This window comes from Vanacampus margaritifer, chromosome 1, assembly GCF_051991255.1.
Source record: "Vanacampus margaritifer isolate UIUO_Vmar chromosome 1, RoL_Vmar_1.0, whole genome shotgun sequence".
NCBI classification, from domain to species: domain Eukaryota; kingdom Metazoa; phylum Chordata; class Actinopteri; order Syngnathiformes; family Syngnathidae; genus Vanacampus; species Vanacampus margaritifer.
In genome coordinates this window covers 32,335,165-32,362,992 of record NC_135432.1, presented here as the reverse complement: position 1 = coordinate 32,362,992, position 27,828 = coordinate 32,335,165, and the positions used below count along the sequence as shown (strand labels likewise).

Sequence of the window (27,828 nt, the reverse complement as noted above, 5' to 3'; positions counted from 1 at the left end):
CAATAAATATTTATTTCCATCATTTCAAAATTACTGAAATGTTCAACTTGAATGCATCTTTGTTTTACTTCCAAACAAAAACAAAAGATGCAGAGAGTTACTAGGGTCAGCAGCATCTCTTTTAAAGCTAACTGAATAAATAAATCATTCCCTGAGGTCAACACAATTTTAAATTGATCTATTATCGGACGTCAGATTTATTTTTATTTTTTTTAAAGGCAGATACCGATATTCGTCAAAATGCCCAATATCGGCGCCGATCTATCCCTGATCAAAACAATTAAATCCCTTTCCTTTTTCATGTTGTCACATGAATTTCCGAGCCACTCCTGAACGCATCATTGACTATGGGGTGCACACAAGCTGTTAGACACACACAGAGCAGGTGTTTGGGACGAAAGGTATACAATGAGGCTGGTCATGGCAGCAGAGATGATATAATGTTCAACAAACAAGTCGTGTAAGTTGACTCATACTGTTTCACGTTAATAAATTAGTTAAATTAATTAATAACGCAAGGGAAAATGTCAAGTGAGACTTCCATTATTGTGAAAAATCCACCGACAGGGAAACGTTAAGAGCATTTTACACTTTGTGTCAAAAAGTCAATTCAGAGAGCTCAGGCTGATATTATTCTTCAGCCTTGCAAAATAAATAAATTATTTTTTATAATTTTTTTTTTCCTCTGGCGAGCTCAGTATTGTTCATTCGGTAATTTTACCGATTTGACATGTCATCATCATTGCTCTCTCTCTCTCTTTTTTTTTTTATATATATATTTTTTTAAATACATTTTTATTTTGTATGTGGGTGAGTACGTGTATGTGCGTGCGTGTGAGTGTGTGTGTATTCATTAGTTCACCTAAAACCTATTAAAAAAATCCCATACCGTTCACCTAAACCGAATGCAGATCAGAGGAAGGTAGCTTCTCTTTTTGGTAGAAGTCTCGAAAAAACTAAACATGAATTTGACAGTCAAATGAATGAAGCTGCAGGATGTGCACTTGGAATCTAGTCAAATACTTCCTTTTAGTTGCATCTGCGAGGATAAATCAGTCAAACGGTTTATTTTAACAGTCCTGCTTTACATCTTCTCTGATGTCAGCTTACAGTAGAAGCTGCATTCATGTAGCAGAGTCATTAAAGGTTCTCTCCTGCATGAGCGAGGGAGCCGTGATACCCATTTGAAATGCAATTCTCATTTGCTCCCCGCGTGCAGATTTTTTTCGCAGCGCTGCGCGAGGTTCTGCACGAGTGTTGGTCCGAGACTCACACCCACGAAAACTGTGAACTATCATCCAGGCTGCACAGCTTTCACTTAGCAACTATCACCCACATTCCGCAGCTTTCCTCTAAAGACCTGCAGCACCCCCACCTGGGTTCAGGGCCGGTACAGGACCGGAACCAACCAAGGAGAAAAGGGCACTGATGACTTGTATGGGCGCATCACAGCAACATTCCACAGTGGGAACATATTGTATGCATATAAATGTTCTGACTGATTCTTTGATGTCATAATAGGGATGCTCTTTAGCCTGGATTTACACCGTATGGTTCAAGTGATGGCATTTTGATTATTTTTTGCATTTTTGTGATACCTTCTGATTGGAATCAGGCCCTTTGACTTAAAGTTGATTAAGGTATTGAAACGTGATGCAAGAATTTCTTCTTGTACTTTAAAGCAGTATGACAACGTTTTTCTTGTGTTCGGATCCTAACATAACGCTTGCTGGACACCCAACAGTCGAGTGACTCCAAAAGGTAACACCAACCAACAAGTTTCTATGGAGAATGGTTTACCCCCTGCCGTACCACTTAACACAAGAGAGTAACCTGTGCAGAGTACAGTGCAATGCCAGTTAACTTGAAATAAGATGTAACACTCAGGAAACTACAAAATTCAGTTTTTGCTGACAAGCAAAATAAGGAGATAATTTTGATCGAAAAATTATCAAACCAAAAACAAGGTAGCTATATACCACTACTAATAAACACAATCTTTAATAAATCAATACGTTAAATTAGGGGTGTGAATTGCCTAGTACCTGGCGATTCGATTCGTATCACGATTCATAGGTCATGTTTCGATTCAATACCGATTAATCCCGATACAAATCTGTAAATTGATTATTGCGATTTTTTTTTTACCTCAAATTTAGAAAATACTAATCCGTAAACTTGTACATGTACACTGTAAGATTTGTACGAAAATGTATTTATTTATCTGAAACTTTAGGCTTATAACTGTGAGCCACTTTATTTAACAATCTGTTGCAATCTGTTTCATGGTTAAACGGCATTGAAATAAAAATATTCAGGCTTAACTCATTCACTGCCATAAATTCATTTAAAAAAAGATTATTAAAAATTCGGGTGTCAGGCGATTATTATTTTTTTATGGTATTTAATCGCATGACTTCAATAGTTAACTCACGATTAATCAAAATTTTTATATCTGTTCTAAATGTGCATCTGATCTCCCTGCATGAAATTTCACGGAGAACTACTGAACTGTACGGAATGCTTATGAAATAAGATAAAACCAATGAATGAAGCCAAATTGCGAGAAGGCAAGTTTGCCGGAGGTCAAAATGAGTTTAGAGGACCAAAATAAAAAAAACAATTTATCACTCTTTGCCATTTTGGTTGTTTACTTTCGTCATGAACGCTTTCAGGTCGGAACTGCGAAAAGCCAACTGGGATAAGTCCGACTTCCGACCATCCTTGAATGCAACATAAGCTCTATCACAGCCTTTCCTCAAGTAGAATGCACAGGTGAGACGGGGCAACCTTGGCAAAACTTTCCAACACGATGATATATCTGTACTTTTGCAATGTATAAATGGGCACTATGTCTCTGCTACTGTACTTTCGTTTGTACGTGTTTCTCAGAAGGAATTCAACTCACTAGCCGCTTTAAAAATAATAATTAAAAAGTCACTCCAATGGGTACAAACAGTCTCTTCCTGACAATAGAATATTAAAATGTATAGGAAAATCCTATCAACGACTGTAGAGAAAGAACAGAAGGCATGACTAAGGAGTCTTGTCAATCATTTGCCGTGTACACGATGTTAGCAACCCTGCGGGACACCTAGCAACCTCGGTTTCAGCCTCGTAAGTAATTGGACAGCTCCAAAATCAAAACAAAGGTACCAATGTAACACTCATCATTAATAAGTCATGTGAGCAATGTAGCAGCCGTGCTAACAGTGCACGTTTAATGATGGGCATGACGTTGGTCAGAAACTCATGCGGGGGTAAAGAGACGCTACATTTTAATCTTGCTAGTAGTGTCATAACGGCAAACTACCCTTTTAACAGATGTATTACGAAGCGGCAAAAAAATTATTCGTCCTGAGTAATAGAGTCACATTTATCTCATCACCCAACTTTCGTCTGCATCTATTTTCAGATTTTAAAAAAATGAGGGGGAGGGGGGGTCATGGGCACAGATCACGACATGGAACACGAAATGCGAAAGCAAGTTGCCTTAGCAATTTGAGGGATGAAATAAAGCGTGTGCTATAGACACCTAGAGGACTTAACTCATTCACTGCCATTGACGGCTATAGACGTCAAAAATTCATTTGAACATTTTTTCCACTTTTGTTAACAAGAATATGAAAACCTAGAAAAAAAATATTGTACATTTAGAACAGATGTTAACTATTGAAGTCATGCAATTAATTACAATAAAAAAATTTAATTGCCTGACGCGATTAAAAAAAAAAGAAAAGATTATTAAAAATTAGGGGCGTCAGGTGATTAAAAATTTTAATCGTAATTAATCGCATGACTTCACTAGTTACAGTATCTCAAGATTAATCACAAATTTTATATGTTCTAAATGTACAATAAAACAAATCTAGGTTTTCATACTCTTGTTAACAAAAGTGGAAAAAAAATGTAACTAATAGAAATAGTTCAAATGAATTTTTGACGCCTGTAGCCGCCAATGGCAGTAAATGAGTTAAGCGAAACAGCGACGAGGACTCAGTTTGAGGAGTCAAGTCTCAACCTTGTGAATATAGTGTGAGCACCTTAAGCGATTAAAGTTGTGTGTTGCAATTTAAAATCAACACTTGTAAAATCAGATTCTAGCATATGCCAAATTTTATTGAACTCTAACCCTAACCCTAACCCTCCAATCATGTTTTTGTGTGTGTGTATTCAGAAAATGTTTACATTTTTGTAGGTAATTTGTAAGCTCCCTAAAAAAGGCCAACATTTCACATCAAAAAACCATTGTGGTGTAAAATCAGCGTTGGGTGATGTTGCCGGACTTTGAACGTACTTCAGAACAATTTAGAGCAGCGCAGCGCTGCAAACGGGCTGAAACCGGAATGAGTTCAGCACTGCTTGATTTCAGCTGGAAGTTGTGACTTTGTTACTGATCGGATCGACCTTTGAAAAGCATATGTAACTCTTTTCAACATCTGTGTAAGATCCGGGGTTGATCAGGTTGCACCTTATCTTTGCTTGAGAGGTTACTTAATTCAATATCCTTCCGTTTCATTTATTGGATTCCACGCCTCCTCCCACGCACACTTGTGCCCAATGTCACATGAGCCTTTGTGAGAGAGTGCGTGCGCCGTGCCAAGCATCTGCTGAGTTTGTGTACTCAGCCACGGTCTCGTGTCTACACACGGCCTTATCACAAATGACCAGAACCGCACTCGATAACGAGTCAAGCCCCACCTTCACACTAACTGCAGCTACAGGCGCTCAGTGCTTGCTCCAGCTGCAGAGTTTGGAGCAAATTGCTTCAGTAATTCATCATTTTTAATAGAAATTCTACTTTCCACCCATACCAAATTGGCTGATATTTTGCATTTTATGCACATTTTGTGATTGTAATGTTTGAATTTTTAAAGCAATCTGATCAATGGCATCGTTGATCGAAAGCCGCACTGTTTCCTACATCAGGGATGTGATTTGACCAAAGTGAAATTATCTGACTACTCACCCACATACAAAAAAAAGGGTATATATATATATATATATATATATATATATATATATATATATATATATATATATATATATATGTGTATATGTGTATATATATATGTATATGTATTTAAAAAAATAATAATAATAAAAAATAAAACATTTATTAATTTTTTTTTAATTGATTTGTTGGATTTAAAAAAAAAAAAGGAGAGCAATGATGATGTCAAATCGAATGAACAATACTGAGCTCTCCTGTGAAAAAAAAAAAAAAAAAAGGGATGTGATTTGACCAAAGTGAAATTATCTGAAAATTTAGCCGGGGGTCTGGGGGCCGCTGGCACCCAGCTAGGTCCAGGGCAGTGCCCTGGTGGGGGGACAAGGGGTGCTCATGGGTTTTCCGTGTTTTTAAGTACTTTCAATGCACTCACATGACAAAGAAATAGATAAAACAACAGCATAAATTTTCAATGTATATTGAACTATCCCATATAAAATGGCAGTTTTAGTCAACTCAAAATCAGTCACATTCAAAAACATTGGACTGCCTTTGCTTTTAAAAACTATCACTGAGAATATCATTATATCTAACTAATGTGATTACTAAGTTAACACATAAATAATGTTGAAGAGTTCAAATTTCATGAACAAATAATTGTATCATGACCAAATGAAAAGTAACTCATATTAGAGCATACCACAAATGTCTTTGTTATAGCAGAAGATGTTATCTGTCGGAGTCATGTGCATACACAATGAACTACTAAAAAAAATAAAAAATAAAAAAAAAATCGAAATTTTTTTTTTGGGGGGGAGATAAAAAAAGCGGAATTCCGCGAATTAGCGGAAAAATCACATCCCTGCTACATATTGCTGGCGTCAGGCCAAAACCTTGTACTGTACCTCTAAAATAGTTACTTTTCAGGAGAGCCTAAATACGGCATGTTAGCTCAGCCGTTAACAGCCCACCAACAAAGAGAGCAAGTCTATCGATCATCCATCGAAATTCAAATACAATCGGCTTCTTCCTCTGGTCGTTGAATCGGTGGAGGCTGAAGTCTGTGGATCTCACTCTGCTTCATCTATCCGTCCTTCCTTTTCTCAGTCTCTCCTTTGGTCTCTTGAGGTCTCCTTAATTTGTTGGAATTTAGATGTTTCTGGGGTTGGTGAAAGACTCTGGTTGGTAACCCGGTGGGTAGTAGGTAATGTCTGGTCGGTGCTGGATTTCACTTTACTTTCTTTTCTTTGATCCTTCCTCGGGTCTCCTGACGACCTCACGACTCTAGCTGGATTCTGAAGTATTCGGTTTAGCTGAACGGTATGGGATTTTTAATAATGAGTACACGCGCACACATGCACATACTGACGCGCATACAAAATTAAAAGAAAAAAAAAGAAAGCAAGACATTATCAACACTTTTGATGAGTCAATCATTAGTACAAATAAATAAATAAATAACACCCACACGTGAGGACTGACCGTTGGTAGCCTATAGATTTTTGAACAAATATTAATTTTAACAATTTTATTTTTTGGTGGTTTCGGCCCGACGCCAGCAGTATGCGCCACAAATGAATTCTGACCGCCACTGATAGATTTTGGTGCTACCTTCCAATATGTAACCGTTACTTTCTTTTGAGTGGAGATGTCATCTCGCTCCTTCTGTCTGTACTGCTATTTTTCTGCTATGATACTGCAAATACAGTACCTCAAGTTTGTTAAGTCTGAGAATGGATTTTAGTGACATCAGATGCATCAACATTTTTGTCAGTATCGATCCCGCCACCGCACTCCAGTAGGCATAATGGCCGTCACGTCACAGCACTCTTTGTGCTCTTTTTGTTGTATTTGTGTATATTTTTGCTTAGGCAAAGACTATGTACAGTCATCAGGATATTCTGAGTTTTGTTTTTTTCTGCGAAAAGACTATTACAAGAAGAGAACCAACCATCAGCACGGACATTGATTTCCTCCCACACTCTGCATATACTGTATAATGTTGTAGTATTATAAACTTAACTAAATGACCCCAAATTAAAATCACTGATCAGTGCTCAACCCCAAAAATCCTGAAGGTGTAAAGCCAAAGAGAAATCACATTTTCCCTTTTTTTTTTTTTTTTTTTAAGTGCTTCCACTTGCTGGTTTTCGCTGTTGTCACTCTTGTACACAGACGTGAAACTGCAATTTCTTTCACTTAACACACAGATTGTACATTCATTCATCATTATACGCACATCTGGCAGCTGTGAAAATATAGTTGTTGTTGTTTTATCACAATGCATGCAATAATTAACAATGGTTTAGCATAATATCCCCGTCCACAGAAAGACTGTGATATAAGGCCTGCACTCGTGCTGGCTTATTTTCCGAACAGTTTTTATTTTCTTGTCTATTGTGCAAATACGATGCAGCGCAAAAGTCTTTGACCATAATTAGACGATGAGCATTTATGATGAGAATATCTGCCAGGGCCAAACTGGTCACATAACTAAATACAAACATCATGTGGTTGTTTTGTGCGGTGCTTTTTTTTTTTTTTAACAGAAGTTGCTGAAGACTTCAATCGAAACTAGGAAAGTTAACAAAATCTTGTTTCTTTTCATATGCAAATCTGTCTTCCTCAGCTATGCGTCTGTATATTTGAGCAGGGACGTGCTGGGGGGTCCTGGCGGTGTCAAACTCCTCACCACACATTTCACTTGGCAATCATGCAGGTGTGATTTCTGTGGAGAGAGTGTGACTACTAAAGTGTTCTGTCACTGGACTTGCCAACGTGCTTTCATTTAAAGAACAGGAAAATATACGGGAGAAGGGTTGAAATTGAGGACCTAAAAAGCCTTTTGACATGCCCTAACTTAGCCTGTTTCCTAAAAGACATGCTATCAAAGATAAGCTCCGACTAACAAGACCACATCCGGTGTGTCCTTCTTTCTTTCTTTCTTGACTCCTGACCACCCCCACCCCACTCATATGACCCATGTTTAATTATGGACCGTCTCATTACGACAGCAGCGGAGGTGGCAAAGCAGCGGACAAGCTCGGAGCCCTCAGTCACACGTCAATGTCCTTTATTCAAAGTGAAGAGCGGTAATACGGTTTGAAAATATGTTTTAGTCTTTTTTGGGGGGGGGGGGCGAGGGGGGGTGTGCTGTGGGGTTTGAAGTGACAATTACCTAACTGTACACCAGTAGAATGAACTGGGTCTCGGCAGCTTGAGTCATACCTGTTTCCATGGCAACCACTGGACCAACTGAGCACAGGCACAGAGGGAGACACTTAGCAATGCTGTTTATTCCCCATCATTCTCAGAAGTGATGTTGAACTGGTACTTCATTTCCAGCCTTCTTATTGGCTTAGTGACTAGCAGCCGTGGTATGTGTGAGTGGTGTGTGCGCGAATATATATATATATATATATATATATATATATCCTGTTAAAGTGTTAACTCCATTAATCACAATAAATGATCGCATTAATCATGTATTAATGCAAATTAATCGATTAATCACACTATTCGTTTTGATGACAGATGATTCTTGAGCTTGACAGCGGATGGTTACGTGAAAGGTTGTGTTTGAGCAATCAACATAACTACATGCATTAAAGCATTTAACACATGTTTGCGTATGACATTCAGAAAGAACAAGATCCCGGATATAAGCTGCCGAAATGAGTTTCCTCCGCAGGGTGTCCGGGTTCGAGATAGGGTGAGAAGCTCGGTCATCCGGGAGGGACGCAGTTGAGGGGAACAAGTTGAGGTGGCTCGGGCATCTGATTCGGATGCCTCCTGGACGCCTCCCTGGAGAGGTGTTCCAGGCATGTCCCACCGGCGGGAGGCCCCGGGGATGACCCAGGACATGCCGGAGAGACTATGGAACGCCTTGGGATCCCGCTGGAGGAGTAGGTGTCAAACTCCGGTCCTGGAGGGCCGCAGTCCTGCAGGTTTTGGAGATTTTTCCCTCTTCCAACACAAGCTGAATCCAATCAGCAGGATCATATCAGGCTTATGCAGAGCTTGCTAATGAGCTGATCATATATCAGCTGTGTTGGAGAACGGAAACATCCAAAACCTGCAGGACTGCGGCCCTCCAGGAACGGAGTTTGACACCAATGAGTTAGACGAAGTGGCTGGGGAGAAGGAGAACTGGGCTTCCCTGCTAAAGCTGCTGCCCCGAGACCCGACCTCGGATAAGTGGTAGAAGATGGATGGATTGATGATTAACATGATTAAAAAAAATGTATCCTTTGACAGCTCTAATATTTACTAGGGATATTCAATACCACTTTTCTTCAGAGCGATACCAGTATGAGTACTCACCTCTTGAGTATTCACCCATACCAAGTACCAATACCAGTAATTTTGATACATTAAATTTCCCCCAAATACGTCGGATAATTTTACATTGTAAAGCGGCCCCAAGAGGGCCACCGTCGCAAATACTGATACCTTGAACTAAGGCCTGATATTGGCCTGATACCGTACTCGTCCATCCCTGGTTATGTGTCCGTGTCCATGTAAAGTCAGTCAATTATAAAACTGTGAAACTTGGAAGATATAGTTCACACATCCCGTTTAGTTGAGATTGCTTATGTTCTCTTCACTTTAACGTTCCTGAGTCAAGACAAGCTGTGATGTGGCTCGCATCAGTCAGCAACCATCATAGTTGTGAGCTACTTCAAATGCTGCTGCCACGCTAATCACACAAATGATTTATTAAGTAGCATGTGGAGGAACTGCGTGGGGAGAATGTCGGATTTGTGGAGTCCTCATGCACCTCCTTCGTGCATGGCACCTTGTTCTATAGCTTTAGCTTTGCACAGGTGATCATAGATTGACACTTGCTCCGATGGGATCCAAGTCTTCCTTCTCGATGCATAATGCACACGGGAACATTTCAACACCACTCGCATCTGTGAGGCTGTGAAAAGATGACTGGATTAACGCAGTGTAAAGTTTTGTGATTTGGATCCTTTTGCTTTTAAAACGACGCAAAAAAAACACATTTAATACTTGAGAGAGACCCCAATACAATATTATTGTACTATTGTCATTTGGTAATGACAGTGATGCTATTAAGAGCGACTTTTTGATCATAAACAAACAACATCCAACATGTGATTAAACAACAAAAATCTAATAGTGATTGATGATAGATATGTTTTAAAATATTCATGCTCACAGATGGTTAAAAAAATGTACACAGAGAAACAGGTGTATGTATGTAGTTCTCCACTTTTAACAATATGTAGTAGTAGTTAAAGATTTTTTTGTAGTCGATGCTAAAGTCGCTTTCAACTACGTGATCGATTATACTAGTGTTATTTTTTTCAGTTGTCAATTCACTGTATCTCCAAACACAAGCTCGCTCAATTCGCCATTCCCAGTTGCACAGGCATAAGACAACTGCAAGGTTGCTAACTCCCTCGTTTGAAATAGTATACAAAAAAAAAAACGAGAGGAGGGAATGCATTGTCATACTGTATTGTCGTTGACGCAAAGATGCAGTTGTGTTACATGAATTGTTGCAAGAGTTTTATAAGATCCGTCTGTCTGTGAGGCAATGAAGGTGTCTGTGATTTGTGATTGGATGAGTGAATCTGGGGCTGAGGCCAGTGGAAGGGTGGGAGAGGTTTGCGAGCGAGTCTGCTGAAAACAGGCTAACAGTTGAGAGAACGTGGATGTTTTCTATGGCGCCATTAACCATTCATTTTTACAATAAAGGTTATTGATCACCCGTCGCTTGTCTTCACGTCATCGTCTCGAAAGACTACTGTATGTTGTCTGTCTTTTCACGTCTTGATGCCAACCGCAACCGCTGCTACTCATATGAGAAGAGAAGCAAAGTGAGAAGTCGTTCGAAGATCGAGTGTGACCTATACAGCGGCGAACAGTGCCATAGCAAACTGTTTGCTGCTGAAATGCAATGGAATGGAGCCCCATTTGAATAAGAATTAGGATGTCCTGTTCGTTCATCTTTGTGTCACTGGTATGGTGGACTTTGTGACCTCTGTGTTTGGGAGTGTGTGTTTAAACATATTTGAGTTGTTACCCGTTTATTTCTCTTTCCGGAATGGCTTTCGATCAGTAGAAGGTGCCGTTTCATGTCTTTCTCACGTTGAAAACAAACCGAAACAAGCTCATCCCATCCTCCCGTCGGTTAGAACAAAAACTGGCAACGCAGCGATAAGCCTTAATGTTAATTTATTTCAAAATGAGACGAATCAGGAGGAGAAAAAACACATGCACACACACAGCCAGCAGGTAACAACTTGGCTCTACTACGTCCTATCCGGTTTGGCCACTGCGATCGCCCCACTGGGAAGATGTTCGAGGAACCGTTCATTTTGCCGTGTATGTTATGTTGTTTAATACAACATATTTAAAAAATACCCCACAGAATCCCATACACTTTAATAAGACGCATTAGAACATCAAGCTCAGCACTATTCGCAACTCCACATACTTTACTTGGAGGTCAAACAGCAACACTATTGGCATCCGATTCTGGCATTCCCGTACTGTACCAGAAAAGATAATGATATATGATATATCACAATATCAATAATTTGTGTTGCACCTTTTGTCAAGTAGACCTTAGAAACATTGAGTATATCTTGGCCAAAAGTCTATTGAGCTAGAGCAAAGATGTCTCTATACAATGTCAACAAAGTTATACACTGACAACCAGAGTTTATACAAAAAGTGATATATATATATATATATATATATATAGATATATATATATATATATATATATATATATATATATATATATATATATATATATATATATATATATATATATATATATATATATATATACTGTATATATATATATTTATTTATTTATTAGGGGTGTTAGAAAAAATCGATTCCACAATATATTGCGATATTACAGCGCGCAATTCTCGAATATATTCAATATGCGGCGATTTTTAAACATCCATTTTTTATGAGAATATTCAACAAAACGTCTTACTTAGGGTTAGCATTCACACATTAAGCATGGAAGAATGTTATATTAATGGAATATTAAGCCTTAATATTTTATTTCAGTGCTGTTCAAACATGAAACAGACTGAAAGCTGTTTGTTAAATGCAGTGGCTCAGTTATAAGCCTGAATTTTCAGATAAATAAATACATTTTCATACAAATCTTACAGTGTACAAGTTTACTGATTAGTATTTTCTTTGAGTAAAAAAAAAATATATAGCAATAATCAATTTATAGATTTGTATTGTGATTAAATCGGTATCGAATCGAATCGCCAGGTACTAGGCAATTCACACCCCTAATATATATATATATATATATATATATATATATATATATATACACATATATATATATATATATATATATATATATATATATACATATATATATATATATATATATACATAAAGTACTTCTCATATCTAGTTGACAAAACATACTGCATAAAACCACGTCGTTACTGATATGATAAGAAAAATCCATCAAATTAGGATTTGGTCCAAAGTGTGGCTACACCTGGTGTATTTCTGGGAGTGGGGACATACAGTGCCACTATCGTATTGATGTGCTCGCTTGGCCAACAATTATGAACAGTACACCTCACGAGATATGGTCACTGAGGTTGAAACATACATAAATGGGATCTTAACCAGAAACAATAGCACATTTGTAATTACTAAGACAAAGGGTTTTATTTTCATTACACATGGAAAGAAAATCAACATGTCCTGTATCCGTTTTTTTTTTCTTCCACAGCCCAGCCTTCAAGGTGCAAAGTATCCAATATAAAGACCCATATAACATGAGACACTTTTTTTTTTTTTGACTGGACCGCGTGTGCACCATGAGTAAAGAAAAAGGGGGAACAGAGTCACTTGCCTGCTGCGCTGACAAAAGCTCTGATAAGCCTGTACGTACCATGTGATGTTAGCAGAAGTTTTTGTTTTTTGTTTGCTCTTCCAGCCCTTTAGTCACCACCAAGCCCATGATAAAGCATCCATTGCTTTTGGCTATAGAGTAAAACCCACAGGGTGCAGGAAATAAAACCCACAATTTCACTCACTATTTAAATGAGCAATGCAATATGAAATATGAAGTAAGCGTTCCACGTAAGTAACATTTTTGCTCATTAAATGTAACAAACTACTTCCTTTCTGTTAATCACAGCACTACCTCTGTATTTACTTTAGAAACAAATGTCACATGAATGAAGATAAAAATAAAAAATATATAATCATTTTCAAGTATTCAAAGCTGAGATAATTGCTTAAAAAGATAAATACACATTTGCCTTATACTGTATTTGCTTTACGTGGTGTGTTTTCCTAGCCATAGTTTTTGGTCCCAAACGTACCTCAAAAATCCATTTTGGGTCCTGTCCTTGTTGCCTTGTTAATTGTTATTGTATAGAGCAGGGGTCTCTCTCATCTCTCTGCATACTCCTCAGCATCTGATTTGTTCAACACTGCAACTTCATCTGTGCCTTCAAGACAAGTCAGGGTGACCCTTTACTCCCCCCAAAAAATATCTCCTGTTTTTCTTGAAATTGGTTGTTCTCGTCGCCAACCTTTCACTTCAAGGCAGATTTTGAAAAAGACATAAGTGGGACTGGGTCACAGCATACAGTATCTTTTCCTTCCACTTGGTGTCACTTCAGATTTACATTTTGTCAAACGCTGTCATGAGCCTGAGCTATCAAGTAATTAAAAAAAATTGCAATGACAAAGCAAAAAAGGTGGGGACCGCACTAACATTTAAACTTTGATGTGAAATAGAGGGACCGCAAAATATCATCCTGCGGGCCACAAATGGTCCCCCGGCCATGAGTTTGGGACCGTTGGGTCCATGCATCGTGATTTTCACATCACTTACTCCTTTCTCCGACTGCATTCTGTTTTGCTGATTCAGGACAACCAAATATTCTCATCATGAATCCTAACCTTAAATCATATCTCTACACAAATAAATAGTCATGTTTGCACAACTCCTGCTAATTTGTTTCAGCTGTGAAGTCTGAGGATCCGGAAAACGAGCAGAATGATTAACTTGATACATCACCGTTACAAGCTGTTGCATGTTTCATCGATTATATGCACGTTTTGAAAGGCCTCTTATGTTTAACAAAATGGTTCAGCAACTCCACAATAGTGTATTATGTGCATCAAACAAAAAGACCCTCAAAAAGATACACACAGTGCCGAAAGCAATGCAGCTCACCAGCAGATGGCTTTGACTATGTTTACAGGAACTTAGGAAGTTCCATTTCAAGAGCCAACCATGTCACATCATCATCACTCTCGGAATCATGTCACATTTTCTCCAACAGCCAGTTCACACACAGCAACATTCCAGGACATACTGTCACTGTGATCATGACAAGTTTTTTGATGTGTTGATATTTTTAACTCCACACAATTATGCCTTATGTCTATTTCATTAGACAAGTCTAATAGATGTTGATGAAGATTATTTTTATTCCGATGCCCCATCTATTGATATGTGGATGCCCCCGACCTCCCCACCTTTTCACGCCACTGCCTCTGTGGTTCCACTGTATTGTTAAAATACAGTAGCTCCCAAATAAACACAAATCGAGGGGGACCTCGTTTTTCTTCTTTAGGAGTTCTGCTTCTCCCAAAAGTTGTACGTCAGAAGGCATCGCAGTCTGACTTACGCTAAAGCGGTAGTAAAGTCATAACTGCAATCAATATTCATATGAAAAACACTTAAGAAAACAATCAAGTGAAAAAAAACGTACGTGCCTCTATACGGTTCAGAATTGATCCTCATATTTCCATTATGTATTTATACAATGCTTTTTCCATTTGCTACAACACATTTGTTGTTGTTACATGATGAACTTTACATCTAGAAAACCACACTCTGAACCACAATCAACATTAACAAGGCTTGCCTTTGCAAATACCTTTTTGTTTTAATCTGCAGAGAGCAAAAAAGAAAAACGAGGATCGGGAACCATCACTGCAGCCAGAAACCCAGTGGGGTTAATGAGTGAGTGGAGAAAGAGGAAATACACACGAGTGAGAAGCCGTGATTAATGACACTGTAAAATGGTGCCTCATAGTACACAGGCGACCTTAGGAAAACACACAGCATCGCTGAGCCGCAGTTATCTCACAGCATTCATTCTCTTAACGAAGGCAAACATTGTCGAAGCGGGTGATGGATTGCACTGCGTTCACTGAGTTCCCATGAATGTGTTGCTTCATATGGCTTTCCTTCTTTTAATGGCTGCAAAAAATCACAGTTGAGTCTGATATGAATTTATTTTTAGCTATATAAGACAGATCATTGGATCTAAATGTGAGTGGTCACCATACTGTAACCCCGCCCCCAATCCCACTGCTCTCATCCTCACCACTATGGGTCAATGCACAAAGTGTCTCTTATGTGACGACACAGAGACCCGAGTGACCCTTTTTAATATCATCATACTCGCCCACTGTCATACAACGCTAGCACGGAGTCGTCCAGCCGAGGTTGCCTAACTCGGCCCGCTGACCTTCAGCGAGCCCCCGGGTCCTTGGCATGACGCACAAACAACACACTGTTCGAACTGAGCCGAACAGTGCATGTCAGTTGGTGGATGTGACGTGGTGACAAACATGGCAGACATTTTACCACAATGTCTGCTCACCCAATATTAGCCCATTCTAAATACGGTACTGAGATGACATTTTGAAATTGATGTATATACTGTAAAATATGTCATGTTCTGTTAAATTGGAGGGTCAACTTCAAAATGGATGTTTTTAAAGTAAGTTTTTAAGTAAATAGCCGTGTATGAGCTTTTTAAAAGATCATGGGGTTCGCTTTAAAAGCAACATAAACAATATACCACAAACAGTGTTTTCTTGTGCACATCAATATTTAATGGCGTTTTTAGCAACCATGGATTTCTTTCCCAACACTGTTTAACTAACTCGTGATTACATGTATTGCTCTGTGAGAGAATTTGCTTTCCTGGACACGCAGTCCATGAAAACAAAAGATTAAAAAGAGAAACAGGCTCGTTAAAGAAAATGATCCAAGAACTGAAATTAGGATTTGAATTACAGAGATTCGCTTGTGTGTGGATCCGAAGACGGCGATCGCTTCTTTTAACGTAAAATGAGGCTAAACCTACATTAGGCTGCCCTAGATTAGCACTGTGAGCTTTTTACAAGTTTCTTTACGAAGCAGAAGCAGATAGCTTGTACACGTTCCATGTCTGTCAGACTTTATTTGACATGTACTGTATTATAAACTAAGTATCTAAACAGATTTGGAAAAAGTCAAACACACATACGACATAAATGTAGCTATTTTTTGCTTAAATAACAGGTAATATTCTTCCTAACATTACTATAATACCACACACAGTGACACATCACTATCGTAACCAGAATTTTTTATTAGTAATCTATATGGAGCAAACAATATTGATTTATACTTTCATATTCATGGATGTAGAAGGAGGCATGCTCCTTAAAGCCCTTCTCAAAATTGTTGCTCGGTGCTCTCGAGCAAAATTAACAAAGACGATGTCTGTCTGGTGGTGAAAGGTACTTTGGGTAAGCCCTGTAAACACTGTATGTAGAACTTTTCAAAACCGGAAAAGAGTGAGCCGCATTTTGTCATCACGGGAGATTATGTGCAAAGAGCCCATTCCTCAGCAGCATCCTATTCAAAGGTTGAATCACCAAATGAAGTAAACAATTAAATCACTTGTTGTTTTAAATTCACTCATTTCTGTCCTTAGAGTACTCTATGTGTACTTATCAGAAAATCTGACTGTGTCGTATAATCTGCTGTGCTTAATTGGGAACAATGCACAGATTTTTTTGACAGGAACCACTTGAGACATTCTGAGAGTCTACATGATCTATCACAGATAGAGGTGATAATCCTTACATAAGATACACTTGTTCCTACTTTAACTATCGGAGTGACAAAGTTGGTCTCTTACATAATTTCATTTCATCATGATGTGCAACTTTTCAGAAAATCTGCATTTATCTAAGAAGAAGTTAGAACAGCGCATTGTTCTGGTTGAACAGTCTTTAAGTTTATATTTCTCGTTCACCCAAAATGCTTTCGGGCATATTTGTGTTGAAGTTTTGAAGGCAAAACTACATACACACAGAAACCCACCGAGCTCCACCGTCCCAAACTCAAATAGCAGACTTAAGTGGCAGTCTGATGAACATGGTAGATCTGATCTCTGGGCCAAAAAGCATATTTGCCTACAGATGAACACTAACACTGCTCCCATCTCTCAGAGATGTTCGTCAAATTAGATCTGGGTCAAATCTTTAGTAAACCACAAGGCTCAAACTTTAGGCTACAAGTTCAAATCCTACCCTCTTCTTTTTTGTCTCTTTCTTTTGCTTTCAGCTTGTCCTGTTAGGGGTCATCACAACATGTCATTGTCCATCTAAGTGGATTTCCAGGGACCTCATCCTCTCTAACACCAACTGCCCTCATGTCTTCCCTCACTACGTCCATCAACCTTCTCTTAGGTCTTCCTCTCAACGCTCATTCCGGGCAGCTCCATCCTCATCACCCCTTTATACTCACTGTCTGTCCTCTGGACATGTCCAAACCATCTAAGTCGTCTCTCTCTAAGTTTTTCCCCAAAACATCCGACCTTGGCTGCCCCTCTGATGACCTCATTTTTAATCTATCCATCCCGGTAACTTCTAATGAAAACCTCAACATCTTGATTTGCACCACCTCCAGCTCTGCTTCCTGTCGTTTCTTCCGTGCCACACTGCCACTGTCTCTAATCCGGACATCATGGACGGCCTCTGTCAGTCACTGTCTTATAAACTTTCCCGTTCATCTGTTCCAACCTGCTTGGATCCGCTTCTTCACCTCCTTACCACACTCAACATTTCTCTGGACTGTTGGACCAAAGTATTTAAAGTCCTCCACCCTCACTATTTCTTCTCCCTGCACCCTCACTCAAGCTCCACCACCCATCTTATTCACGCACATACAGTCCGTCATGCTTCTGTTCTTCATTCCTCTCATTTCCAGAGCATGCCGCCACCTTTCTAAATGTTCCTCCACCTGCTCCCTGCTTTGACTGCAGATCACAATGTCATCTGCAAACATTATCCATGGGGATTCCAGTCTAACCTCATCTGTCAGCCTATCCATCACTAATGCAAAGAGGAAGGGGCTTAGTGTTGATCCCTAATGCAGGCCCACCTCCACCTTAAACTCCTTACACACCAACAGCAATTTCTGCTACTGCTCATACATGTCCTGTACTATTCTAACACAATTTCCTGCCACTTCAGACTTCTTCATGCAGTACCAGAGTTCCTCTCTGGGTACCCTATCATAGGCGTTCTCTAGATCGACAAAGACGCAATGCAACGCTTTCTGGCATTCACCATCAACACTCTCAAGGCAAATAAAGCATCTGTAGTACTCTTCCAAGGCATGAAACTATACTGTTGTCCATAAATACTCACTTCTGTCCCGAGTCTAGCTCTAACTCTTTTCCATAACTTAATTGTGTGATTCATCAACTTCATTCTACAACAGTTCCCGCCAACTCTGCACATCTCCCTTGTTCTTGAAAATGGGCACCCTTAGGCATTTTCTTATACTCTAGAATTTTATTAACGAACATGATCAAAAACCTTCCAGCCACCTCTTCGAGATGCTTCCATGCCTCCACAGGTATGTCATCAGGACTAACTGCCTTTTCACTTTCATCCATTAAAAGGAACCTTGACTGTAATGACAAGTTTGTGCCTTCTGATTTATTTGGTTGTTATTAACATAACTATGAGATTCATTTTTCAAAAACCATTCCCAGTTTAATACATTTTCTAGAAACTTCATTTGTATATACAGTACGCCACCATTGATGTTTACGTCACACACATTCGGTGTAGCGATGTAGAATGGCCGCTCGTCCTCTGCCGAGCAATGCGAAACGGGTATAAAGAAAGCGAGGTAAGCCTCCGTAGCGTTCCTAAAGAAACAACATGCGATCGGGAGTCACCCTCCCCCATGCTGTGCTCTCCAGAGCTCTCCCAATCGCATGCGCCTTACCTCGCTTTCTTTATACCCATTTCACATTGCCATTCTACGTCGCTGCGCAGAACAACAATGGCGTATGTACAAATAAAGTTCCTACAAAATGTATTAAACTGGAAATGATTTTTGAAATATGCATCCAATAGATATGTTAGTAACAACCAAATAAATCATATGGACCAAACTTGTCATTACAGTCGGGGTTCCTTTTATGTGACGTTCCATTTCTTCCTTACCAAACATTAGTTACTTCCTGGCCCACCATAACAAGTGAAGTTCGCATCTCGGCAGCGCGGTGCATTATGGGTAGAACGGCTGGTAGCTTGCTACCAACTTGTCATTGAAAACTAATGGAGTCTAAAGGGGGAAGCGCTGATTTGGACCATTTCAACCGTTGGAAAGTTGACGTTTTTTTATTGAATCTATTTTAAACATGAATAGCATGTCGTTACTGTCTCTGCCGGGATGCGACAGTTACGCCTATTTAAGTGCTTATTAGTGCGCCAGTATGGAATTCTTAACATGAATGCTCATAATTGTTTAGCAAAGTTTTAGGCCGGATGCCCTTCCTGACACAACCCTCTGCATTTACCCGGGCTTGGGACCGGCCTACAGTTTGCACTGGGTTGTGCCCCCCGTAGGGCTGCATTAAGTTCATAACCAATCTTAAAGTGTTCAAAAGCTTCTGCTTGAATTTATTGGCGGGATGTCAGAATAACCTCCCAGTGCTGCTGTTTGGATGTGCCTCTGCTGCCCACACTGATCTTTTTTGGAGGATGCTCCATAGGTTCTCACCCGGTCTTGAGGTCTTTTTATATACAGTAAATTGCAGCCATTTATACAAAGGTATTCCCTGCAACATTAGATTGTTCACTGATGAGTGCCGTGCAACCCTGGATGGTACAGATGGATTGAGTAGTATCTTCATTCCAGCAAGGCTACAACGCCAGTAGTGAGGTTGCGGAGTCATGTTTTGGGCCGGAATCATGGGTAAAGAGCTGATCGGCCCCTTTTGGGTCCCTGCCATGAATGTGTGAAAATAAACTCTGAAAAGTATGTGGAATTTCTGACTGACAACTTTCTTCCATGATACAAAAAGAAGAACCATGCTTCAATCACAAAATCATATTCATGCAAGGCAATGCACCATCTCATGCTGCAAGGAATGACTCTGCATCATTGGCTTCCCAGACCCAAACCCTGTTGAGAACATTTGGAACATCTATAAGATTAGTACACAGTCCAAGCAGCAGCTCTAGGAGGTGATTTTGACATCCTGCAAAGAAATTCAAGCAGAAACGATCCAAATACTCTCTGGTTCAATGGATTCAAGAATTGTGAAACTGCCATCAAAGTGGTGCTATATTAAAATGTAAATGGAACTTCAACTGTTATGATGTATTTGCCTTAAATAGCTTTTGAATTCAGTAAATATGACCTTGTAATGCTGGGGAAAAAAGAAGAAACAAAACATGTTTGCAAACTTGTGCTAAATATTTTGGAACAGTGCAGTTTATTTTTTTCATCTTTGGAAAAAATACAGTTAGATGGATGATAGAGAGTTTTGTTTAAAATAATTTAACTTATACTCTAATAGTTGAAAATTATGACGGCAGTCATTTGCATCAACTGTCTTTAGAGGAATCCAAGCAAAATATCATTTGCACAATAATTTGGTGCATGGTGTAAAGGTGCTAGTGATAATTATTGGGATGGGCATTTGATTACATGCCTGGATCTATTACATGAAAATGATCAATTACTCTAATTGCCACCAATCTTAATCTCACACTGAATGTTATAAACATCCTAGTTTGATGCCATAGTTGTATTGAGAAAACAATGAAAAACTGAACAACAGTGCCTCTGCTGGTTACAGCGTAGTGCACTTCAATTAACCACAATTACTTTCAAATGTAACGACTCCGCAATCAATTCCGCACAATCACACTTATTAACAATCATTCAAGTACTTGATTGATTGCCCTGCCCATCCCTTAAATGTAACTTTTTTTTCTGCCCCCTTTCATTTATTTTCTTTTAAATAAATAAATGAAAAATGAAATAAATCCCTAGTCTGAAATCGCCTTTAACGTTTCTATTTGCTATGGCAGGATGACATGAAATGAGTTGGTGAGACAATACTAGACTATTGCAGTCTAAATGTCCTCTATGTTTGCTCCTCTTCTATTTGGGTGCTTTAGGTTAAAATGTTGACCTTTTTGGCTCTAGTGTGCTCTGAACTTTTTCACTCCAAACCCTTGGTATGGTCTTTTGGAACAATGGGACCAACTGAAAAGCTTTCCAAATCTCCAACTGTCAAGTTATTTTCTGTCCTGTTTACCAATCACCAAGTACGATGAGCAAAGCAAGCAGCGAAACCAGTCAGATGTCAAGCTTTCTTACCTGTTTCCAAAGGAATTCGTCCTCTTGGTTGATCTGCCAGGTGGTGATCACGTGTATGATGGACAGGACAGCTCCGCTAAGCACCGCCGCCCTCATCCTCACAGGCAAGAGGGTGTAGATGATGTAAATGAAAAACACAGACCACCAGATGCCCTCTGAAGCACTCCGGGGTGCCACCATGAGCACTCCAAAGATTTGGACTGACACCAAGACGCCGATGACCAGGTAACTGACCATCCACATGTAGTCCTGATGGAAGCCGTTGCGGTTGCACACCACCATAAGAGCCATGAAAAGCGCCATGGCCACCGACAAGGCGGACGAATAGGCCACGTGAGGGGGTGCGTGGACACAGTGGAAGGTCAGCATGATGCCGCACACAATCACGAGGACCCCCATCAGCATGGTCAAAGAGCTCTGGTTGAGCCTGAAGAAGTATCGCTGGTATAGGCGTTCCAGTTTGCGGGACTGGAACTTTTTCGATTGGAATACCTGCACCACCCTGAGCCAACAGTCGGCAGCTGTCACCACGCCGGCTGCACCGTTGCCGCTGTCGTCTCCCATGTCGCCACCTCCTCCGTTACACCCGCCTGTCCTGCCTTTCAGCTCCCCATCCTCAAAGTCCAAGTCCACCGACTTCAGCCCCACCCCTTCCCTATGGGGCCCGGCCCTTTTTCCGTAGTGGTCCTCCTGCCATCCGCAACGGGCGCCAAAGCTGCTCCCGCCTCCCATGGCCCCCGCCATCCCTCCACGATGGTGCTGGTGGAGGGGGGCGCCGGAGGGAGGCTCCATTGCATCTGGATCCCGCAGACAGCTCATGTAACGTGGGTTGCAGAGAGATGAGCCTCCCCTCCGTTTGGACTTCTTGCCATTGCGCTCCCCCCACGCAGTCTTACGGTCATCCACTCTGGCGACTAGGAAACCACTGAACCAGGACATTCTGTGTGAACAAAGTGACGCAAAGAAATTAAAGACAAATTTGTACATTTCAAGATTTTTTTGGGGCATCTTACCTGTTGGGGTTCTGGTACATATCCCCGCCCTTTCCCTCGCAGCCGGCTCACTCATTTATACGAAGTTTAGAAGGTCTGAGTGGATTCTCTGAGCCACACTGCAGGGCTGCACACTGAGAGTGAATGGATGGGGTCAAAATGTGTGCTACAAAGCTCCAGATGTCTGTTCCAGAGACGTGATCGAAGCACCAAGGTTTGTGAGAGGACCGATCTCTGCTGTCAGGCCTATCTCCACGGTTTTCTCTGGGTCTAAAGGAGAAATATAGATAGAGAGCAAGAGTTACTCAAACATTGAAGATCTGTGATTACATTTGAGAAACAAATCCATTTTGGAGATGAGAAGGTCAAGCATGTGTAGCCCAGTGAATTTGTGGTTAGCACTTCTGCCTTAGGATCTAGATTCAAATCTCAGCTCAGGCGCTCTGGCGTGGAGTTTGCATGGTCTTTATATAAGGCTGTGTGGTTGATTTGATATGACTGATAAAAAGCAGGTCGGAATCTATCAGCACTGAACATGCAAATGATATACACCACATGTGTGAACAAACCAAAAGAGAGAGAAAAAATAGCTCAAAAACAACAAAGTCAAAACAACATAGAAAGAAAAGAAAATAACAATTACACCTACATGTCCGAAAAGGTTTCGGGCTTGGTCTTGGTCTTCGTTTTTTAAAGACAGTGACTCCAAGTGTTTACTAACAGCAATCCTCTTTTCTTTATTGCAAAAAACAATTATCTCAGTTTTGTTTTGGTTTAATTGAAGGACATTTCGGTTCATCCAGTTGTTAATTTGCTTTACAGTGACACAACATCTTAATTGAGCTGTTGTCATTTGAGGACGCTGATAGAAATTTCATCCGCATAGCCATGAGAGCCAACACTGGCGTTATGAACAATTTGAAGCAAAGTGCAGCATATAGAGGCTGAACAAAAGGGGTCCAAAGACCAGAAAGTGCTTGGTCTTACAAAAATTCCAAACTTTTTACAAAAGGCTCAGTTCGATAAGTCCTCAAAAGCGCTTCACTGACCAAAGTACTGGAACAAAAATCACATGTGCTTCTTTAGCTCAGCACAACCGCGCTTATGGTGAGCTGAAGCTAATGCTAACAGCACAGCCTAGCGAGTCCACATTCATTCAGAGCCCAGATCATATTATATTCGCATTATCCCTCAGGACAACGTGTACCATATTCTTGTTTATATTCTACTGACAAATAAATGGTTTTGAGAGCCTTCCAGATTGTCGTTGCTGTGAACCTGACAACTTGTTGTCTATCAGAGAACCAACATGTGTAGCCATAACATTGTAGAGGTCTGCAAAGTGGCATCGGCTTGGAATCAAATTAAAGTCCAAAAACAAAAATCCCACACATATGATGGCCGTGCCATGTTTACGTATTATGTCATACAATAGAGGCTTGGCACGTGACGCTCTTAAAGTGGCGGTAGCCAGACCAATATTGGTGTATTTGAGGCATTTCTTGTTATTGGCCCCGTTTTATTGATACCAGACTGAGTCTGTTAGTTATCTGCCTGATAGTTATCGATCATGCATCCTTATAATCAACAGAGGTGGGCACTTCCGTCTGTCCGTCAGCCCTGTTGTTGACGGATGCCAACATTTTCGACAAATGCCCACGTTCGCGGTGAGTGCTTTATGACGCAAACTCGTGAAATACACGGACGGACTGAGCATCGACTGAAGCAGGTGTTCGTCTGTCGATCCGGGTCAGTACAGACGGTCCTTCTCAAGTCCGTGCATTTTTTCAAGGCTTCGCGTTATAAAGCAATCACTGAAAATATGGGAAGTAACAGAAGTGCTACTTCTGGTAATAAACCCACCAAAGTGGCTAGTGAGCGTACTCTCGCCACCCTTCCAAATTCACCCGCATTTTATGGGTTGGTGGTTTTAATGTCAATCCTTATGAGGACAAGCCAATGGATGGTTAGAGATTGGGTGAGACAGTACGGTTAAATCGTAGACTATGGTGATAGCAAGATTTTAGTGTTTGGTATATCTGACATGAACCAACACTTTGTGATCCCTTGCAAAGAAGACACTCCTTCTGGTAATGCATTTTGAGAGAACTACTGTACTTTGCACTTGCACTTTATTATCACAACTGATGAAGGAGTAATAAATACAGATAAATGCCACTGGACAACAGGACTCTGTCAAGATGAATATCGCAATAGTAGATAATATTCACCATGGCAAGGCTGGATATGAGGGCCCTGCAGCACATCCTTAAAATCACAAAAACCTCCTGCATGCTAACACTGACAGTAATGTTTATAGTGTCTCAGTGACCAATGCTATTGGTGAATCAGCAAACCAGTTTGACTGCACATGTATGTGGAGTAGTGGCTGGCCTGTCTATAGAGGCAAGCAAAACACCACATTAAGATGGTGTTCGGCAGACAATTTTTATGAATTAGACTAAATAGCATTTGAAACTTAAGTGTTTTCCACAATTATCTGCTGCATCCATAGTTGACACTGCTTATCCTGTTCAGGGTTATGATGAGGAAGATGGAGTTTTATTCCAGCTGATTCATACCGCCTTTCCAGACCTAATTTCTTTCTTCCAAGAAAGTGAGTGTGGTTTGCCAGTTTATTTATCCCTAAACCAAAAGAACCGTCTAGAACACTAATTAAAAATATCGCAAGTGGTTCATGAAGCTTCATTTTCCCATCACTAAAATCAATATGCATCAGTCGCAGAAAAACACGCTACCAACCAGAAAACAACGCAATGGAGGAGAATAATGTAAATAATAATAGTGTTAAACCTGCATAAAGTACCGAAAATAATATTATATTTATTTGGGATTTTGAATTAAATGTAGGACAAAAATAGCATAATAATAATAATAATAATAATAAGAAGATATTTATGCAAGTTGATTTTTGTGAAAACACGCACAAAATTCAAAGTTCTTGCACATAATGGTCGGTTTGCTGTTTACCAATTTTGTACAATCTTTAATTTTTATGCAAGGCAGCCGTTTGCATGGGAAAAACTTCCACAGTATGTGGTTATTTTTTGGTGGCTTCAACACCTTTGTAGTTGAGGAGTGGATCTTTTATATATTGCTGCTGTTGGGTTGAAACCTCCTCCTATGTCAAAATTGTCTGAATTTCATATTAACAAATCTAAATGATCTAATATTGTAATATCATTATATACTGTACTCTATATACCATATTTTTATGGATTTATGTAAGCCATCTGGATCTCACTTCAAATGTTTGTTTTTGCTTTTGAAGCGCATGTGATGACACAGCATTTTTGTGACACACACCTTACACCTGCGATTCAAATGCTGCAAAACAAGTGTCGGCCACTCATGAAAACTAGAACCTTGCACACTTCTCACTATTTCTGCAGTGAGTCTACTTTGCACTGCCATTTAAAACATCTGTCTTCTTAGCACCTGGCTGGCTGATGGCATCAGGCCTGCAGACCTGCATTTTGAACTGGGGAGCATGCTGTGTTGATGAAGCAAAAATAGCATTTCCTCACTACATCTTGCCTGCCTGTGCCTTCTCTTGCACGTCCAGGCCCTCCTCCTCCTCCTCCTCCCTCCTCCTCCATCGACCAGATTCAAAGAGACACCCCCTCCTCCCTTCCACCTTCCCCGGCTTCGTCACTCCTCTCCCCTACACAAGGTCGACCCGCGTGGACCCACTCGCATCGCGGTGGTCGCTACGAGCGTGGAGCTCGCTTGGGAGGGAGGGCGGGCGGCAGATGGGCGGGGTGGGGATAAGAGAGGGCGTGGGGTTGACTATTCCTACAGGGGCCATTTTTTAACCGGACTGCCGCTACATTGGCGCTAACTCCCTAACCCACTACACGTACACACTCAAACACACCAAACAAAGTCATTCATCAAGCGGCTCGCTCTATTTTCGACGTGATGCCCTAGTCAGGCTGCGCATCTTTAGCTGCGGTCCAGATGTTCCAAATAATCACGCGATCTGCGGGGAAAGTAATGTTACATTATGCACTGCCGCGTTCAAGTCAAATACAATGATGTGATGTAAATGCAGGAGGGAAAAGGCCACGCACAGGCCGTGTGTGCGAGACCGCATTCAAACAGCGTAGGCTTCTTGTTACATAACAGCGTGGCCTATGTGACAACCATAGCGGGGACCATTCGTCCAGCGGGCCAGTGGACCGACACAGACACGCCGCTCGCAGCCATTTAGCCTTTTCCATTCGAGCGCATCAGTATCTCCGCAATCGTTTATTGACAGCGAGACATGCAATTGCCGCTGCACATTCCTCAGCATCATTCGGCGATTGCAATTTGTTACAAACTCAGTTTCAGTTTTTTGGGGACTTTTATTCAAATGCATCTCGCAGCCTCGGGTCTATAAGAAACACGGCAACGGCGCAGCCCGAATGTCCAACGCAGATACCGAATATGTTGTTATTAGCGTCAGAGTGGGAAAACATGCACCGGCCGCGTCTCCTTTGCCAACAAGCAGCAGCAGAATGGCGGCCTCCAGCTATGTCATTCACTCCACTTTGACGGAGAGTCGCCAGGCGGTTCTGTGCAACAGCTTCTGGGACGTATATGTGCCAGCGTGTGTGTGTTTATGTGCGGGTTTGACATATATTACACATGTCGGTCTGTCATTATGGGTGCAAGAGGCAGCTCGCTCGAGAGCAAGACGCGGACTCACCGTGATCATCTCCGCGACCGCAGCGGACAAGCCGATTCGGCGAAGAAGTCGCAGGGAGCGTCCAGGGTGGAGGACCATTGGCGGGGCTAGCTGTCCACGGACGGTGCCGCTGAATTGGTCACCCTGTGTTTCTCCTCCTGTAATCGTCTTGCTCCACTCCCTTGCATCTCCTCCCCCCTGACCCTCTCGGGCTCCCGAGCACCGCTATCAAGACGAGGGAGGCAATACGATACGATATCACACTTCCGGGTGTTGCTTTTCAAATAAAACTTAAGCGTCGTGTTCGACAGTACACTATCGTCAGACTATATAGCCTACTGTATAGGGCAGGAGGTGACTATTCTGAACAGCATTATTTTTTTGGTCTGTGTTTCAGTGTTATTATAGTTCATGTAAACTGACGAAATAACTAAAAAATAAACTTGAAAAACATTTTTATTTATGAAATAAAATCAAGAGTGCTTAAAAACGAAAAACAACTGAAGCTGGACTTTACATTTATAAAAACGGACTAATTATTATAGCAAATTGTTTTAGTCGTTGTATATTAATTTCATACAGGAGCTTTTGTGGTTTATTTTAAATATATTTATTGCTGGCCACATACAGAAGAAACAGGTTGGGCAGTTGTTTGAGAATCGTGATATTATTACACAATATTGTGACCTTCATATTATCTCGTAATCCCCAAATATTATTATTT

General features: G+C 40.6%; 1 protein-coding gene across 1 annotated transcript in view; it reads right to left on the bottom strand.

Moving 5' to 3' along the window:
* LOC144037375 (adenylate cyclase type 6-like) overlaps positions 1–27,325 on the bottom strand; it is a 50,180-nt gene extending 22,855 nt beyond the window's left edge. Inside the window, exons 1-3 of the mRNA XM_077548824.1 lie at positions 27,126–27,325; positions 22,433–22,681; positions 21,420–22,359 (exon numbers count right to left, since the gene is read on the bottom strand). Of these exons, the coding sequence (XP_077404950.1) occupies positions 21,420–22,359; positions 22,433–22,452 (960 nt within the window). The 5' untranslated portion in view covers positions 22,453–22,681; positions 27,126–27,325. The remainder of the gene's footprint in view (positions 1–21,419; positions 22,360–22,432; positions 22,682–27,125) is intronic.
* Positions 27,326–27,828: the final 503 nt, after the last annotated feature.